We start from the raw sequence: 18,395 nt of genomic DNA on the forward strand, positions 1-18,395 counted from the left end.
GCTCGAACTCTAGAGTCTGACAGCAAGCATTTAATCCTTCTATGTAGTCACAAGCTAGGGGATGGGCTTTTTTCCCTTTAATGGAGTACAGGATGCTGTTTTGAGCTAGTTTTAAGGCTTAACCAGGTACAAAAAGCACTCCTGTAACCACAGTCTGGCTCTTTGCGATTTTGGTGATGTTTTTCAACAGAATGCATAGGACTGTCCTTTAAGTCTAAAGGAGTTCTAGCTTTACATGCAAAGCTCTGTGTTCACACAACAGCAAACGGTCCTAAACACCTAGAAGAGCTGCTTTTCAATCAACAATATAGAAGTTCTTTTAATGGACTTTGTGCTGCATTGAGCTACAACTGATAAGGATAACAGGACACTAAAATAGTTTAAAATATTTGTTAATGTTTAACTGCTAATAATTCAGCTGCCAGTTTCTATTTAGTATTAGCTTTCCTTATTTAGAAGGCAGACGGCATGAAACAGTAACCATTCACATTTTCAAGAAAAGAGGATCAGAATTCACAAGTTACACTGTCCCACAGCAAGTATTTTTTATCTCCTTGTTTACACACACCATACTAGTAACATTTCAGCACTTCTCTATGATTAGCACCTTCCTGAACTGAGGTGCCAACTTCTATACTAAATTTTTAACACACACACAATGCTCCAGTTTTAAATATTTGAATCCCATGTATTTTTTTGAGTGAAATTGCAACAGCCAAAGCCATTCTAACTACTATCTTATGCAACAATCATAACGTCTTGATATTGGATTAAAGATTAATTACATTGTAATCTACAGTGAACTCAAAGCCCTGCCCAATTCACTTGCCATTATGATTAAAAATTTCACCAGACTGAGTACATGAATGGATGCACGCAAATGTTCTGTTTAATTTATAGCTGCTACTAATCATCCCACTTAACCATTACATCTCATGATTGAGTTTACAAGTGAAACTATAAGGAATCAGAAAAAGCAGTTCTTTCTGTTCAAAACAGAAAAACAACAATCTTGCAAATGACACGGAAACAGGGATCTATAGGCTTTAAGGAAGGAGCTGGTTTGGCTTCTTTTTTCAGACCATTGTAACAACACAGTGGTGTCACATTGCAGCTCCTCTAAAAGGAGGAAACAATTGCACACACCTCCTAAAAACTGCAGTCAGTAAAAAAGAAATCACATTATAGATCTACAAGTTTAGTGTTCATCTAACCTTGCTGAAAAACTGAGCATTTGGAACATTTAAAAATCAGCATATGCATAGAAAAGTAAGCAGTTACTCCAATAATTTATGAGAACATTGAAAGCCATTGCAAGAGTTCACAAGGAAGTAAGTACAAGCACAGTATTCTTAGTAACCATTTTCCTTAAAGCCACCTCTAGTATTTGACAAGGCGTGGCATAAAACCAATCATACATTAAAATTTTAAGACCTACCCGTATTTGCCAATGGTGGACTCAAACTCCTCATGTAAGTTCAAAACCAGAGGAACTCATGAAGAATTTCTCCACACAAGAATTTCAGGTATCATTACCTTTAATATAAATCTTTCCCCAAGTGCTATTTTTCACTTAAATCTAAGTGTAAATTCATTAGTATTTTATAAAGCATCAGAGTATCTGTTAATCAACAGGGGATTTTTTTGGTGGTATCCTCTTTCACAAGTGATTAGACTTAGGAAAATAATTCCCAATATTATTGCACTAAAACTACCTTTTCTTAGCCATATTACATCACTTGTAACTATGAAGAATGTACTGGTGTGCCAACATAGTTACTTTTACTTGCCCACTTATAAAAATCTCAAACTCCAAGTTATTCCAAAATAATTATGAAAATTTACAAGAGTCACTCTAAATTGTTATTTACACTATAAACAACTTTTACTATATTTGCAACTTTGCATCAGTAGTTTAACATAGATATTTCAGAAGCACCCTTACAAACAAAAGTATTGCACTGGCATCATAAAAATTCACAGTAGTTTTACTTCCAGACCTTGGTAAAACAGTGCAAGAGCTTTTCATTGTGCAAGAGCTTTTTATCCAAACATTCTCAGGTTATTAAAAATAATAATAAAATCTCTATTACATGCTGCAGTGATTTTTCCATGAATCAGGTTTGTTTCTTTAGTTCTCACTTCTTAAGAGATCTAATTTAGGGGGGCTTGTGGGGCTTTTCCATCATTTCAAAACATATCCAGTCCAATGCTGAAATACATGCATTTGGCAGAGATATGGCTCTATTTGTCCATTTTATAGAGAGTCCACAATGTTTGCAGAGATTATTCCATGATGAGAGAATCCTACTGCATTGAGCAGGGAAATCTCTTTCCATAATTTGCAGCATTTCCTCCACTTTTAGAGGCAGTAACTTCAATAGTCGCATCTTCAACAAATCCTGAAGAAAATACATTAAGAAAAGGTTACTCCAAAATAGTCTTAGAACAAGTAGTCATATATAACTCTAAACTCTTATTTGAAGTCAGTCTTAAAAGTATTTCTTCTCATGTTTAACAGCCAATTGAGACCAAATTAAAAGACCCATCAAGTCAACACCTGATCTCCAAGAGTGACCATGTCAAACATATAAGTAATACCTCTTCAGGATATCATCTCAACAGCACCTACTGCCCCAGGTCTTCCTGGGCCAAATATACTATCTTTGCGTCTCTTCTGTTTTTATCTGTCACACTGCCCCATGTCAAATAACCCCATCCTTCAGTTACACAGCATGTGACAACACATTGGTGCTTGCTTTGTCTTTAGAGAGGCATTGCCTTAGTACCTTTTCCATACCACTTCTCACTGTAGAGACCTCCAAAATCTTTTATACTCTGCATCTCTTTTCAGGCTCAAGGATCCTAATCTACATATTATTTCTTTAATAGGATCCTTTAATAGAAACATTCCATATCTTGAGAATTCTCACCCTTCCCATTCACTTCTACTACATCTATATAATTTCTAAGATAGGAAATGGGAACAGCATATAGTATTCCATTAATAACTTCAAAAAGTTACTAATGCCAAGAACCAGAAAACTATAAAAATGACAAGAATGCATTAATAGTTCCTGTAACAAACTTCCTTATTTAGGAAACAGTTAATTTTCTAAACACTTGCAATGTTGCTTTTTTTATGTTAAGAGAACTTTGAAGTTAGTAACTTGGGAAACTTTTTTTTTTTTTCTCTAATGGCCAGTATGGTGTGGTTTTTTTTTTCCTGTTTTTTGTTTCGTTTGTTTGCTTTGTTTTGGTTTTTGTGTGTGTGATGGTGGTGGTTTTTCCCCCTTCTCTCTCTTGATAATATCTGCCCAAACATGTTTAACCCGTTTGGTTAAATTCATAAATACCTCCAGATGGGAAGAGGATCTGGTCTATCAGTAAGAAATGAACTGATTCATATGGCTGTTTATGAGAAGGTATTACCTCCAAAGGTAATGCAGGGTTTCCTTTTGAAGTTCATTTGGTACTTCAAATGAACTTCAAAAGGAAACCCTGCATTACCTTTGGAGGTGCAACCGCTGAAAGTTTTGTTACAATGTGTAACATAACTTTAATACGCTCCTGGTTTGGTTCCTTCTGAATTACAGCTCCTAATGCAACTGTACCAAAGTTCATTTACTGTAGCATTAGAAATTGCTGTTTACTTGGAAGAACTTGTAACAAAGCACTCTATCTGCCTTTATCGGAAACAATAAACCATAGATTATTTCTAATTAAAATCAATTACAAGACTAGAAACATTCAAAAATAATGTTTTTGAATAAAATATTTTATTTGAACAAAAATAAAATTCACTGCTAGAAGTTCATTACAACAAAACCACATCTATGTATACATTTTGAAAGTAGGACCATCTACAGAGATAGCATATTACCTACTGAACTCAGTACCTACAGCTGCCATAACCTTTAGATGAAAAAGATTAGGCATGGTCATTTCAGCTGTAATTTCTTCCCTGAAAATATGGACCTCTGTCAATTCTAAATCCATTTAAGGAAAAAAAAGAAATCTGAAAAGGGAAGAATGACTCATTTTCAACAGCCTGTTTTCTAATTGCAGAAATAGTTAATAATAAACCAAATAGCAGTACCAAATCTTTTCAAGCTTGCTGCTGTTCTTTTCCGCCTTCTGCAAGTTTTCTATTCAGCAATAGTCATCTAAATGCTATTTCCCTACTGCTAAAACTTCCGCGTAAGAAAATTCTGTGGCTGTTATGAAAAAAAGATGATTTCCACATGAACTTTCCAGTAACCAACAGTAGCTTCAAGATTTAGTCTCAAGGAGCAGCAGAGAAAGCTGACCTTGTACACAGTGAATCAGAACTGCAGGATGTTCAGAATCCTTGTATAGTTCGGACACTTAGTGCAAAATTGTTTTTACAATTCCTTCAGAAAAGGACTTCTTTACATAGTGAAGTGAAAGCTCAACTTCCTACCCCAACCTCCAATTTCAAGGAATTAAGCATGTTTTTCTTCCTAACAAAGAGTAACGCATTAAAACTTAAACAGGGGAAGTTTAGATTGGATATGAGGAAATTCCTTCCTGTTAGGGTGGTGAGGCACTGGAACAGGTTCCCAGGGAGGTTGTGAATGTTCCATCCCTGGCAGTGTTCAAGACCAGGTTGGACAAGGCCTTGGGTGAAATGGTTTAGTGTGAGGTGTCCCTGCCCATGGCAGGGGGATTGGAACTAGATGATCTTAAGGTCCTTTCCAACCCTAACTATTCTATGATTCTATGCCATATTATATTATTATTATACACTAGGGATACTTTGAAAGGCTTGATGATCTTCAAATCATGCTCCACAGTCGGACCTAGATACTGTCTTTGCACACTGAATAGTAGCACATCTTTTTCAGATGACTGAGGTTCAAGACAAGTAGTTCAACTACTGATTACATTTATGGCTTCAAACTGTAAGCTACAACTCTGCCTCTAAGTTAAGTAAACACAAGTCAGCATTTCACCTTTTTTTGTTGCCATTCTCCAAGAAAGAAATGTTGCATGTTGCTGAAGAGGGAGCTTCCCCTCACAAGAGCTCAATGCGGGTCATGGTTAAAGGCTATTTCATTACCCTATACTTACTTATGGTAGCATTTAGAGTTGCTGCCAGGACCAGTAACTCTTCATCAGTAACTGATCTTCAGTATCAGTTCAGAACCTCACGGATTCTATGCTTGTATCCTGCCAGACCTTGCAGTGAGCTCTCCACATGCCAACTCCACCACACTCACCCTTACTCTACTCCAGCCGCCCCTTTCCATTCTTAGATGTCCAGAGGAAGTGTCCTGCCTAATCAAACTGGGGCCGTCTCTCTCTGTTTCTATCATCACCTGGGTGGAGAAAGATTCCCCACAACTTTTTCAAGTGGTTTAACAGAACAAGTTTTGAATGGAACCTCAGGTAAGAGCTTTCTCAAGGTCTAGACAAGCTTAACGTTCCTGCCTGGCCCCAGCTTCCCTTCCCGCTTCCCTTCCCCGGTGCCCGCCAGGGACCGGCCCCCTCCCACCTCTCACCTGCCGGAGTCGGCAGGGCGGTCTCGCGGGTCCCCGGCGCGCTGCAGCTCCAGGCCAGCGGCGGAGGCAGCGCGGGAGCGCGGCGCTGAAGCGAAGGTGTTGGAGAGTCGGAGGCTGAAGCCGTGAACCAGCCGCCGCAGCAGGCTGTCACTGCGGACCTTGGGCGGCGCCAGCCCCACGTCGTCGCGCAGCTCCTCCAGAGGCACCTCCAGGTTGCCCGCGTACCAGAACACCCACCAGATGAGGCTGAGGAAGATGCCGATGCCGCCCGCGTAGATCAGCAGGTCGGAGAAGAACACGTCGGCGAACACGCCTGCCAGCAGCACCGCCAGGCCCAGCGCGTCGAAGGCCAACGCCAGCCAGAAGGCGGCCACGCAGCGGCCGAGCCCGCCGGGGGCCGCCATGGCGGGGAGCGGCGCCGCCGCCTCGGGCCTCCCGCACCTGAGGGGAGGGCGGGGCCGCACCTAAGGGGACGTCCTGAGGCCACGCCCCCTCCTGCACCTGCGCACGGGGCCACGCCCTCTGGCGGTGGGGCTCTCGACACGCTCCGGCGGCCGCTGAGGGGAAAGGCGGGAACGCCACCGCCCTCAGCACCGGCCCCGCGGAGAGCCCCGGCTGCCGGCACCGAGCAGGCGCTGCCCGCCTTGTCCTAAGCCGCCCTAGGGGTGGCTGGCATCTTGTTTGCTGAGACCCGGTTCCTACAGCTGGCCTTCCCCCACCAGCGGTGTTGGACGCCCTCTGACAGGCCTTCCTCCTGCCCCTGCCTGGGGAGGTGGCTGGCACAGCTGGCTCTTCCTCAGGTGCTGCTCCACTTCATGAGAGAATAGCAGGAGCAGCTGGTGAAGAGCAGCTGTAGTGACTGCCAGTGTCCTGGAGCTGAGGTATCCCTTCCAAGCAGGGGTCACAGACACAGCTGGACCCAGTTGCAGTTGAGGCAGTGTGACCTTGTGAAGGGGTAAGGTCTATGCTGTAGTTTGCTCAGACAGCCTAGAAGGGTGGCACTTCACAAAGGTGGTCTCAAGATGAGTGTACATCTTGCAGGCCTCCACCCATGCAAGAGTAGGCAGCCATTATAGTGGGCAACGGAGATTTGCAAGACAGTTATAATGGCATCTGCAAAGTCATACAGACTATGTCCTTGGGGAAGTTGGCTTAAAAAGAATAGTCAGAATAGAGCTTGAGGTTGATAAGCAGGGAACCAGTGAATGCAAGATGAAAAATCCAGCAAGTAAAACAGTTATGTAAAAGGCAAGATACATATTTCAGTTCACTCATGTCATTTAGTGACCTGGTACATCCCTTAACACTCCTAAGTCCTCAAGGCCAAGAACTACAGTTGCCTGCTGGCTCTCTTGCACATATTCTCATGATGCCCTTATATCTAACAGATTGTTTAACAATGGTAAACCACACTGTTCCAGTAATTAGAAATATTAAGCCAAAGGGAAGTCTGACAGGCCTAAGAGCATATGCAGCTTCCACGTATGTGTGGAAGTACAGTGTGAAAATGATACTGCTAAGGAAGACTATTCCTTCAATGCCAGTGAGTGCTATTGGTTTACTATTAGACTCAACTCCTATCACAGCATTTGGTTCACTTATCACTGCTCCTACTGAACACTAAAAAAAAAAAAATCAAGACTAGGTAAAGCCACTTCCTGATTAGTGACTGCCTGTGTTACTGACATTATTCCATAAAAGCTGTCCTTTGGAAAACACAAGCTAAAATCCTCTTAAAATAGTTAAAATCATTCTAAGCACTTAAAGAGTAAAATATCTTTCATTTCACTTCTATCTTGAGAAAAACTGCGGTACCAAAAAGCCTACGTTCCCATTCTTCCTGATTATTTTGGGGTATCTATTGGTTTTTAAAGTTTAAACTTAGCCTCAGTAAAACACCTCTGGTTCCACCTCTGGCTCACATTATGACATTAAATAACCTAACTTTTTCCCTCTCACAAGTGTAAGAGAAAGTTGTCCAAGTTTGAGTGAAGTTCATAAAGCTGCTTAGTTTATAGGAGTTTATTCCATTAGAATAAAAATAGTTCTCAGGAAGTCAAGCTAATTTTAGGATTACAGCCTGATGGTAGTAGGAATTCTAATAATCATATACAACCCTAGAAGAAATAACCATGACTATTTTGCTTAATCTGAAGATTGGTAGAGTGAGAAGGCAGATCTAATTACAACAGAATAACAAACACTCAAGGAATTCTAAACAGAAATCATTATTAGTAACCTTAAACAAGAATATTTAGAAAAAGAGCTATTTAAGTCATAGTTCTAGCACTGTGACACTCTTATTGTGTACACCAAACATCTCTCCCTAGGGCACAAGATGTAATAAACTCACAAAATGAGTTTGAAAGTAAGCTTATTTTCTCTGCCTCCCTCCTCTACCACAAAACCGCCTTGTATTGTCATCCCGAGAAGGATACGAATTATACAGTGAGCAACAATTTGGTTATTCTGCAAAATTTCAAATCTATCACCTTTCAGTTTGGCAAAGTATCTTTTTCATGCCTTTATAGGACTGGTTCACACGGCTGGGCACACCTGAATTCATACAGCCTTTGTTGGTTTTCAGATGGAAGAAAACAGAATTGTGACCAGCAGCCAGGGATCTCCTCAACTGAAATAAAGCCCAAAAGTGAAGGTAAGGAGATTTTGCTTAATGTCATAAAGTATAAATGGTCAAAGCATACAGTGATAAAATTGTCTGTGCTTTAAAACAAACCAAACCAGAAAACCCAACACACAAATAACCCTAGGCAAAAATAGCTAAAAATAACATTAAAATTGGCTTGTTATCAGGCTACAGACTTAAATGTCTGGAATAAGATTGATAGATATCAACTTGCTTTCATTATATTGAACAATTTAAGAAAAAATAGTAGCAGCTATTTCACATTTTAAATCCCATGTTGAACAGATTGCTGCTTTTGGTATGCATGCATCTTGCTTCAGTCCTTGCCTGTTTCACTACTAAGCTGCGCTTCAGGAAAATATCAATTACAAAATATCTCAGCTTTTTTCTCCTGGAATAGTCCCCTCCCTGCCCTTTGACACTTAAAAGAATTTTAATGCTTTTAGTTGGGGCCAGGAAAAGATGAAAAGGTAAAGAAATACAGCCAATTTGAGTTTATTTACTCCAGCTCATCAGTCAGAAGGAAACATAACTGAATCATTACAGGTCTCAGTAAAAAAAAAAAAAACACCCTCTTAGCATGAGATTTTCTTAAGGGTTTCTACTTCATCAATATATTTTTTACTAAATGATGCCAGTGAATGACTATATAAAATGTATTACAACAGACAACCTCATTGTGTCTGTAGCTTGCGCACTTTCTTTGATGCTTGCTTCGGTGTTTTTGAAGACTTCTTGGCTGACTGGATCGATCTGCCAGCTTTGGATGTTGCAAAAGACTTTGCTTCAGGTTTTTTGGTAGTCTTTTTCATCTCTTTTACTGCTTCCTTTGGCATGCTGAGCTGCTTGGGTTTTTTCTGTTTTGTCTGCAAGTCTGCACACTCTTCTGCAGCTTCATGTTTTGGAGTCTTGAGAGCTGAAGGTTGTTTCTTTCTCTTACCAAGGGGTGTTTTCATTTTCTTGACCACGCTATCACCTTTTTCTAGACTTGGTTCCACTGCCTGTATTTAAGACACATAAGTTAACCTTCCACCTAAGAAACATCTTTACATTTTTTCCAGGAAGCAGCATTAATGAAATCTATTATAAAAGACAAATGCTTTTTATTAACTGAACAGTGCCCTAGCCGAAATAATGTGTTCATATTTCACTCTGGAAGCAGAAGGTGAAACACAACTAAGTCATAAAAATAATAAGAAAAAAAAAAGAAAAAAGTAAGTAAACAGATTTGACAGATGCAAGGATCCTCCTGACCAGTTAAGTCGCGCTCCTCTGCTAGCTTAAAACCACAGTCCTCCTCTTGACACATTTCCAGGCTTAATAGACTGGGTAGCGATCAGATCTATTGGAAGTTCAGCTGTACACACACACAGAATGACACTATGCCCAGTATTCCTTGGAGTTCATCATGTGTTCCCAAACGGCCCTCATGAAAGAGGGCTGCTGTCACCAGGACAGTTCATACAGTCAAACTCTATTTGTAATTGTCACTGGTCTCTGGAAACAGGACTCTGGTGATCACATCACATGCACTAATGTAGGCCTGTCATACATGAGTGCAGCTTGAACCTGTATGAGGTTTTTTGGCAGGCTTGCACATAATCATAATTTTCATTGGGTATTCCTGAAGTAGCACATAGTTAGAGTTCAAGGATATGTCCCAATCACAAATGCAGTACAACTAATTTGAATTTCTAAATGTTACTGTTTTATTAATCCAAGTATTTTTTCCAGATATTTGTTAAAATTTAGTATAATCAGCCTGGGAGTTTTGCAGACATGTTAATGACACGATCCACATTATCTCCTGCAACAGTTAAGTCCATAGAGTAATTCATACAAGCTGCCAGCTCTCAATTTGTATTATGTGATTGTTATGTTGCATATTACTGTCTGTAAGAGGGGGTAACTAAAAAAAAAAAAGAAATACTTATATATTAAAAAAACCCTAAGCCCAAAGCAAACTAACCACCTTCCCAAAGCACCCCCTCATACACTCAACAGTCGCTTTCATGATATAGTCACAAAAAATCCAGTTTACTTCAAGCATATTAACGCACACTGATCCCCAAGAAGCAACAGAAGATTTAAACAGTTCAAAACCTTTACTTTTAACTGAACTGGGAGATTCTAGATATTATTAAATAATTACCTTCAGTTCAGCTAAGCTCGTTATTTCCATAGGCACAAGTTGAGGAATTTCTTCATCATTATGATCACCTGCTTCTTGGACAACTCCTACTTTCTCTTTTACCACAGGCTCCTGAGCAGCAGCAGCGGCATTAATGTCAGTTGTTGAAGTGACTTGACCTGAATTCTGTTTTTTAGCTGACTTCTTTGGTTTCTTGCTCATTCTCTTCTAAAATTAATTGGAAGCATATCTCAGACAAACCCCCAAGTATACATTTTTAAAAGTATAATTGTTTTAATATGGTTAAGACAGTCTAGCAACATTAGTTTAAACAGTGTGGTTGAATAGATTTAGACTTGTCAATCATATGTAAAATACTTCCAGCAGTTTACTAGAAAAAGCTCAGAAGTAAGTGAACAATAATGTAAAGATTACAGTCTTTGAGTATATATGCTCCAAATCTATTTTACACAAAAGCACGTAACAAGCAGAACTTAGTACAGAGGAATAACTAATTATTTACTATCTTTTTTAAAGTATGGGAGGGCCTCCCCCATCCATACAAGTGTATGAGCTTGTGGATTATTCAGATGCCACTGATTAGCCAACAAATAATGGTGCATATTCTGAATCCATGTATATATTAATGAATATATTTTCAGAAGGCAAATATAAACAAACAATACAAGGAGAAGTTTCAAGACTGAATCTCAGATCCCTAAAGTTTAGGGCTAGAAATGCTCAACTTATTTATTTCCAGTTTGCCTTCCAATCTGTCTGGAAGATTCCACCATTCATTGTATTACCGATTATTTGAAGCACATAAAGCCAGGAGCACCTAACCCATTTGTAGCCACAAATGCCTGGAAACAACTGTTAAAACTTTTAAACCCAACACATTAGACACTATAATGCATAGAAGCAAGCCAAAGAACTGGTTGTTCCACTAAGATTTTACAGGAAGTATGAAGAAGTTTTTGTTTACCTTTACTTCCTTTTTCCTGAGAGACGGCTGGCTGTCAAGCTCATCCAAGTTGGAGAGATTTGCAGTGTAAATCGGCAGCGCAACTGACTTAAGTGTTTTGAGGTGAAGAATTTTCACATTTTTCCAGTTCTGCAACAACAAAACCAGTACATGATGTAAAAAGAATAAGGCTGAATTATAAACATACTTGGTTTTAATGCAATCAACCTGCAGTACCTTTGGTAACTTCTTAGCAATCACCTCAGCTGCTGCAACGATATTATCTAGTATCGCATTCACTTTCATTCCAGTGTGACCTACACGTGCTGTACTGAAAGAAATTAATAGTAATATTTATATGTGGACAAAATAAACATGCTTTAACTTACTTGGTTTTAGGCATACCTAGAAACTAAAAGCACCTGTTTATGTGCAATTAACTTTCATGAAGGATAGCTGGCTACTGCAGAAGTCTTTTGTAGTAAAACTTAGAATAGATTTACCTGCCTTAACATTTCTGTATTTGGTCATGCAACTTGTGCCTTATACTACTAAGCATATTCATAGCATCAAAGAACTAAGATCCTTCAAGATCATCAAGTCCAAGTGTTACCCCAGGCTTGCCAAGTCCACCACTAAACCACATCACTAAGGGCTCATCAACGCAGTCCCTGAACACTTCCAGGGACTGCAATTTCATCACTTCTCTGGGCAGCCTGCTCCAATGCCTGGCTACCTTTTTGGTGAAGAAGTTGTTCTTATCCAATCTAAACCTCCCCTGGTGCACCTTGAGGCCATTTCCTCTTGTCCTGTCACTTGTCACTTGCAAGAAGAGATCAGCCACTTCCTCACTTCACCCTCCTTTCAGGCAGTTGTAGAGAGCACAACCCCATTTCCCTCATTATTTTCCTTCATACTGCCAATTTAGACCTTTTTAGATGCGCAATAAATGAAAAACGTGTTACAAAAAATAGAGTATTTTGTAAGGAGATTTTATCTAATTTAACAGTAATATTTTTCTAAGATTGTGCATGCTGTTTGTCAGTGACTGGTGCTTGGAAAGTCCTGAGGCATAAAGAAAAGGAGACAAAAAGTAAAGTTTTACAGTAAAACTGCTCATTAAGTGGAGCTACTTTCTTTATACACATTAAGGTTCAAAATGGCCCATATCTGGAGTAGTGACCCTTAACCTCTTTTACTCACATCTTAATGGAATAAAAGAAATTCACTTAAAGTTTCTACAGTTAAGATACAACCATCCTTCAAGGGAAGTATTAATCTGCTCATACTTACTAACAGCACCCTTTGTTGGTCACTGGGAGTGTAGTCCCCTGGATGTGTTTTTGTAGTTCCTTAGCAAGATTTTTGGCTTTCAGGTTAACAGATAAAGGTACCCTAAAAAAGAGATGGGGGTAATTTAGAAAACACAACAACCAAATCCCCAATAAAAATTAAAACCAAACATACAAACCCAAAACCAAACCAAACCAATCTCCTCCCCAAGCCCACCCTACCAAAACTTTACCAAGAAGAATTTAACCTTCAAAAAAAAAAAAAAAAAGGCAAAATGGATATACAGAATTTAAAGACCTACTTTTTCCTTTCATAAAAGTGTTTTCCTAGATGTGAGGGCAAGAGCCTTCTAATTCGGTCATCAGACAGAAAAAGATCAAATCTGTTCAGGAGGCGACGCTTTGCTTCAAACATTTTATACTCTTTTTTGAGAGTTTTGTATGAGATGATCTGCAACACATGTTACACAATTAATTTACTCAGTTTAGTCCACACAACTGAAAACACAGCCTAGAACACTTCTTAGAACTGCACAGAACTGACTTCTGTAAGTGATGGTCTATCTTGGTGCACTTCTTTACAATGCTCAAGACTATCAGTAGGGAAAGGACACAGAACTTGTTTTAGGAACTGAATATGGATCTCCTGCACAGTAACTGCAAATCACCAATCAGAACTTCAGCACATGATAACACCTAAATCAGGGTTAAAGACAATAAAATAATTTCCTAGTTACAAAGAATTTAAGTATTCTTTTACACTGCGAGGTTGCCAGTTGCTTACCTGGCTAACGCTTCTGATCCCATGCTGGAGTAAAAGTTTCTTGTACAGATTCTCAGTCTGTTCTGCTGATAAGTTTGGTTCATCCTTTGTGAACAGGCAAACCTCAGCTGTTTCTGGGCGAATGCCATGGGGCAGTGGTCTACAATGAGAACATGAGAGGGACAGGGAATGCCTAAGAGGAGAATGAAGTTTTTTCCAGAACTAGGTCTACCCTGCGAGATCATTACTCTCTAACAGGTGCTACAGAGAAGCTGTGTATCTGGATTCTGGTCTTTGTTAAATGCCCTTGGTGGAACTTAGACACTCTTTAAAGCATCTAGAGCTGTAAAAGGAGAACAGTCACATACAGGGCTCCAGCCAGATACAAACACTGAATCCACCTGGCCTGCCAGGGGCCCTGCATTACAACACAGGTCCTGGGGAGAGGAAGAGTACCATCCTTTCTCCTTTCTTTACACCACGAATACATCCAGTAGTAAATATGCTTTTTCAGTGACAGATAAACAGGTGTAAACTTTCTCAGTATGGCATGGCTACAGTTTGGAAAAAAACTTGTAATTCATACTCGAATTGGGGCACCATAAGAAAGAGGAAAGGACCTTTCTAATGATTTGGTCGTGGCCTAGGACAAAAAAAGCTGTCGATTCCTTCTCTTGAGCTTCAGGATTGAAAGGCACGCACCTTGCAAGTGACAGCCAACAGACGCGCTATTCTCTGCGCGCATGAAGCAGGCACAGCCAAGCCACCCCTCACCCGAATGCGGTGTGTGGTGTGGGTGTAAAGCAGCGGCCTCACAACCAGGCCCACGCCAATCACCCCCTGAAGCTCATTACGAACACAGCGCGCTTTTCCAACCCAAAGGACACGAGCAGCCCGTGTCACTGCAGAGCCGAGGGCGCAATCCTTACATCCGGATAACCTGTGCCACCCGCGGGACCTTCCAGACCGTCACCAGCAGATGGAAGTTCTCGTTCTCGTTGAGGAGCAGCGGGCCTCCCTTGGATTTACTGCTGGCGAAAGCCAAGAGCGCTTCCACCGCCTTCTTCACCTGCAACGGTACCACACCGGCAGCAGCCGGGGTTAAAGCCAAGCACGGCACGGCCGACCACGCTCCCGCCCACCTCCCCGCAGTACCTGCGCGCGATCCAGTCCGTACGCCATGCCTGCCACGTGCGGCCACCGCGCCTGCGCACACAGAGCCTCCCGGGGCACGGACGGGGACGGGGCCGGGAGCCCGCCCCCTTGCGCTCCACCCTGGGAGCGTGAGTGGTGTGCTAGCGCCCCCCCGTGGTGCGGAGGATCCGAGCTCTCCAGTTTCTCGCTGAGGGTGACAGTCTGGCTCTGACTTTATCCAGCTTTGCGCATCCTGGGACGCAGCTGAGCTGGACCCAGAATCACAGCCTAATCCATCCCAACATGTGCTTGTTTGGTCTTTTGCTACTACTGTAGCAGTGGAAGCTCTTCTTTTTTGCCCCCGACATCCTGGCCTATTTCAATTGTAGGTGAGCTTTTATTCTCCTAAGTCAACCTCTATATGCCTCAGTAATGTTTCTAGATACCTTCTTTGCAGCCTGTCCCTGATTTTACCTCATGTCTTGCACTGGAATGCTGTTGTAAGGTCCCTGTTTAGCCAAGCCAGTCTTCTGAAGTCCAGGTGTCAAATACACATGAAGTCAGGAGTCTTAAGTCATTCACTCTGTTTTTTTTTTCCTGCTCTTTTTCTACTTAAGGCTTTAGTCCTTCTCGTTAGATGTCTTCAAACAAAATTAGTTGCTCTTTCAGTGTGCCAGTACAAAGAGAAAGGAATTAAAATACCCTCCTCTTTTGACAAGCTGCTTTATGTAATGATTTATATTTTCATTCTGCTGGAAGTGTTCATGAGCAACAATGGAATAGTTGATGGCTTCCAGGCTTCCCCAGATTTAGGAAAGAACTATATGGTCATATATTGATATTAAAGTGAAAAAAATATTAAGGAGTGAAAAAAAGTACCCTTGAAAATGGAAGTTTGGATTTTGTATTTTGTGATTTATACAAATGAACAAAAGAAATTAGAAAAGCTGTCCTTTGTTGCCATGTAGTCATATAAAATATTGATCAGAGAAATTACCGACAGGCCAGGAACATGTGGAGTAGTCAAATAGGGCAGATTCATTAAAATCTTCTCAGCACGGGCAGAACTTGTGCAGATGATACCAGCTGTGGTGTTTTATAAGCTGATAATTCTATTAGCCTTGCTCCTACTTCTGCACAGGCTTTGCATATTTTAGAGCAGCCATGTTTTAATAAAACATCAGCATACTAGCGTGTCATGTTAAAACAAACCAGAAAAGTCAGATGAGTGGAACATCTTTCTGAAAATAAGCCAGAATAGTCTTGTAAGAGACGACTGAACAGCATGTTTGATGCCTGACTGTACTGGGTCAGCAGAGCATTAATAGGACAAAACTAGAGGGACTATTATTGGTGACTCAAGTACAATTTTTTTACATATCAGTCTCATCCAAGTACATTTTTCTGCAACATTTAAAGTCTGACATGACTAAATTTTACTCGACGTGGTTTAACTGACTTATTATGATCATTTTCTCTTGAAAGGTGTTTGACACAGCTCATACACAGCTGTCTTGGGTAAGTAGGTTAATCTCTGGATAAGAAATATTTCAGCTGAATACAGCATGCAATGAATATGAACTAGAGTGTGCTTTTAATCCAAGGTGCACAAATAGATAGTCTTACAAGGGAAATGAGGTTTGTCACTTTCATCACTGATGTCTATTGCTGAACACTAAACATATTCTACTGTAGCCCTCAATTTAACTTTCCTGATTATAAATGTATTTTCTCTTAACACATTTGTCACACTTACTCAAATGCTAAGATTTAAAATTACATAATTAGAAGCCATTCTACCTCATTACTTAAGAGGATGTTTCTATATACCCCTGCTTTTATACTTTCTCCTAGCAAAATGGAAGTACAAGTAGCAATTGTTTCTGCTATAAACAGGTCTTTCGAGGTTTAATATGATTCCACTCCCAGGCTTGTGTTCCTCCAGGTTATTTGACGGCAGATGTCAAAATCCCAGGTCTCTACAAGTGTACTCCTTTCAACATAGCTAGCACAAAGAATATACAGAAATTAATCCAGGACTAAGCCCCTTACAAAATAGAGAATTTCCTTGGAGTTCAAGCACTAGCTCTCATTAGACTGTGCTCCTCTGCAATCCCAGTGTAAGCCTCTAGCTAAAATCTAATTAACTGTCACAGACATGGGTGCTCACAGTGCAAGTTACTCACTCAAAGACTACTTCAACAGAAGAATAGAGGCACCTGTCTTCATGACATGAGTGGCAAAGTTTTGTTAAAATCCTTTGCCTGTCACCAGTTCTACAGGCTTAACAGATGACAGGAGCACAGCCTCAAGTACCTTTTTTTCATTCAACAGTTTGTTTGTCGTATCTCTGTGGAGACAGTGTTCTCACAGGAGAATGGATAATTGGTACATAAACTTTGAAAATCCTGAAAGATACAACAAGGCCGTGAGAGGCCCAAGGAAGCTTAAGCAAGCAAGATAAGAAGAAGATGGAATTCACTGAGGTAATGAGAACTGTGGACTGTTGGCAAGCTTTTGAGGTCAAGTTCCCACACCTGTGCTTAACCAATTATATGCTAGTTGCAAAGGGTCTTCAAGACATGTATCCAATCATAATATGCCAAATCACTGTAAGTGCATGTAAGAAATAGTATTTAAGGGGTTAAGGCTTTGTAATAAATGGCTTTTTGTCTGATCATATTGATCTCTGACTGAGTCCATATATTTTCTGTGGCATATCTCTTATTACTCTTATTCAGAAGTATGTGAACTTTTTAGGTGTGTGTGTCTGAGGGGAGATGTAGAAAACCCCAATTTACATTGGAAATTAGACTTTTGTGGAAGGAAAGCCAAGGTAAGGATATGCACTACTAAAAGTTATATATACACACAACAGATTTGGGGGTTGTTAGCATAAATTTCAATTTTATATTAAAACCAGACTCCTTGCTAGCACTTCTCCAGAAGAAATGTTTTGTAATGTTTATAGTGTGTTAAAATAAACACAAGGAAAGAAACAGGTTTACAATATAAAATCTCCAATAGTAACTCCAATTTTGTTGGTATATTTTTTTTTACCAAATCCTCTATAGGGTATACAAAAACAACAGAGTAAGACCCTTTAACTATCAGTTCAGGAAGAAAACAGTCTTGCCTGGAGTACATTTCATCTGCTTTAACACCATCATTTAAACAGTCTGCATTAAGAACCAAAAAGCTAGAGTAACACAGAATCAAATAGTCGGGACATTGAAACAATCTTTTTTTCTTAGGTAATATTCAGTAATAAACACTTACAAAACCACATTTCTTGTAATTAACATAGTTTTTAATATACTGACTGGTGCTATATGTAGCCTAAACCAGAGGTTCTTCATTGAGCAATTTTCGCTGGGTTTTTTATGCCGCTGATAAAAATTCGTAGAGAGGCATAAAATTTATGACCAGCAAATATCCCAGTGGATAAACCTCTTTACAGCAGCCATTTTTCTTACAACACTATTACACCATCATCAATAGGTTGTTGCTCAAGCTTACAATTTACTACCAGAGGAAGTGTCTCAGGAAACCGGTGACATGTTTGTGTTCCGGTTCCCTATTGTCTGCAAAGATGACCAAGGGAACTGGAATAGTTTCAGGTAGGTAGTTGATGGAATGTTAGTCAATTGGTGTACCCATTCCTCCACTTAGTGTGCTTCACTTCTTGTAACTTGCACAAACAAGTCATTATTTTCCTGTTGCAGAATAATTAGTACTGCTGCACATTCAGATTTATTTTGTTTTACATTTAATTATTGTTACATATACCAAGGCTTTCAGTTCAAGGACATACAAGGTCTTAACTTATAGAATTTTAATTTATGTTTTTGTAATTTACATCATGGCTATGCACTTCAGCCACATCTACACTACAAACTTTGGCCAACAATCAGGGAAATTAGATGTGATCCTCACCAG

At 40.1% G+C, this 18,395-nt stretch overlaps 2 protein-coding genes and 1 long non-coding RNA gene across 4 annotated transcripts in view; 1 reads left to right on the top strand and 2 right to left on the bottom strand.

The window, feature by feature from the left end:
• Positions 1-77: 77 nt before the first annotated feature.
• Positions 78-6,175, bottom strand: LOC134172353 (transmembrane protein 238-like). 2 transcript variants are annotated; one of them, XM_062635433.1, is made up of 3 exons: positions 5,526-6,175; positions 3,488-3,527; positions 78-2,402 (listed from the first exon to the last, which is right to left on the bottom strand). In XM_062635433.1, exons 1-3 carry the CDS (start codon positions 5,927-5,929, stop codon positions 2,160-2,162), a joined length of 687 nt encoding a protein of 228 aa, XP_062491417.1. In that variant the 5' UTR covers positions 5,930-6,175; the 3' UTR covers positions 78-2,159. The 2 variants fall into 2 exon arrangements, with proteins under 2 accessions (XP_062491417.1, XP_062491424.1); XM_062635440.1 differs by lacking the exon at positions 3,488-3,527 and having other exon boundaries at positions 2,170-2,402; positions 5,526-6,165.
• Positions 6,176-8,050: 1,875 nt separating this feature from the next.
• Positions 8,051-18,395, top strand: part of LOC134172365 (uncharacterized) — a 33,841-nt gene continuing 23,496 nt past the window's right edge. The window contains exons 1-3 of the long non-coding RNA XR_009967905.1: positions 8,051-8,181; positions 17,217-17,292; positions 17,958-18,076. This is a non-coding gene — a long non-coding RNA (uncharacterized LOC134172365). The remainder of the gene's footprint in view (positions 8,182-17,216; positions 17,293-17,957; positions 18,077-18,395) is intronic.
• On the bottom strand, positions 8,652-14,601 carry RSL1D1 (ribosomal L1 domain containing 1). The gene is made up of 9 exons (XM_062635419.1): positions 14,478-14,601; positions 14,252-14,391; positions 13,344-13,482; positions 12,862-13,010; positions 12,561-12,662; positions 11,505-11,598; positions 11,289-11,417; positions 10,325-10,531; positions 8,652-9,173 (listed from the first exon to the last, which is right to left on the bottom strand). The coding sequence occupies exons 1-9, from the start codon at positions 14,502-14,504 to the stop codon at positions 8,847-8,849; spliced, it is 1,314 nt and encodes a 437-aa protein (XP_062491403.1). The 5' UTR covers positions 14,505-14,601; the 3' UTR covers positions 8,652-8,846.

The sequence above is a fragment of the Pezoporus occidentalis genome, unplaced genomic scaffold, assembly GCF_034315485.1.
Source record: "Pezoporus occidentalis ecotype Australia unplaced genomic scaffold, CSIRO_AGI_Poc_V1 ctg113, whole genome shotgun sequence".
NCBI classification, from domain to species: domain Eukaryota; kingdom Metazoa; phylum Chordata; class Aves; order Psittaciformes; family Psittacidae; genus Pezoporus; species Pezoporus occidentalis.

Excerpts from the sequence above, each read along its gene's own strand:
- RSL1D1 (XM_062635419.1), bottom strand. The coding sequence starts at position 14,504 with ATGGCGTACGGACTGGATCGCGCGCAG. Across the intron at positions 13,483-14,251 it reads GTGGCACAGGTTATCCGGAT|ACCACTGCCCCATGGCATTC; the intron begins GTAAGGATTGCG and ends TTCTCATTGTAG. Across the intron at positions 11,418-11,504 it reads TTGCTAAGAAGTTACCAAAG|AACTGGAAAAATGTGAAAAT; the intron begins GTACTGCAGGTT and ends TTGTTGTTGCAG.
- LOC134172353 (XM_062635433.1), bottom strand. The coding sequence starts at position 5,929 with ATGGCGGCCCCCGGCGGGCTCGGCCGCTGCGTGGCCGCCTTCTGGCTG. Across the intron at positions 3,528-5,525 it reads CGCCCTGCCGACTCCGGCAG|CGGTTGCACCTCCAAAGGTA; the intron begins GTGAGAGGTGGG and ends CAAAACTTTCAG. Across the intron at positions 2,403-3,487 it reads ATGCAGGGTTTCCTTTTGAA|GATTTGTTGAAGATGCGACT; the intron begins GTTCATTTGAAG and ends TATTTTCTTCAG.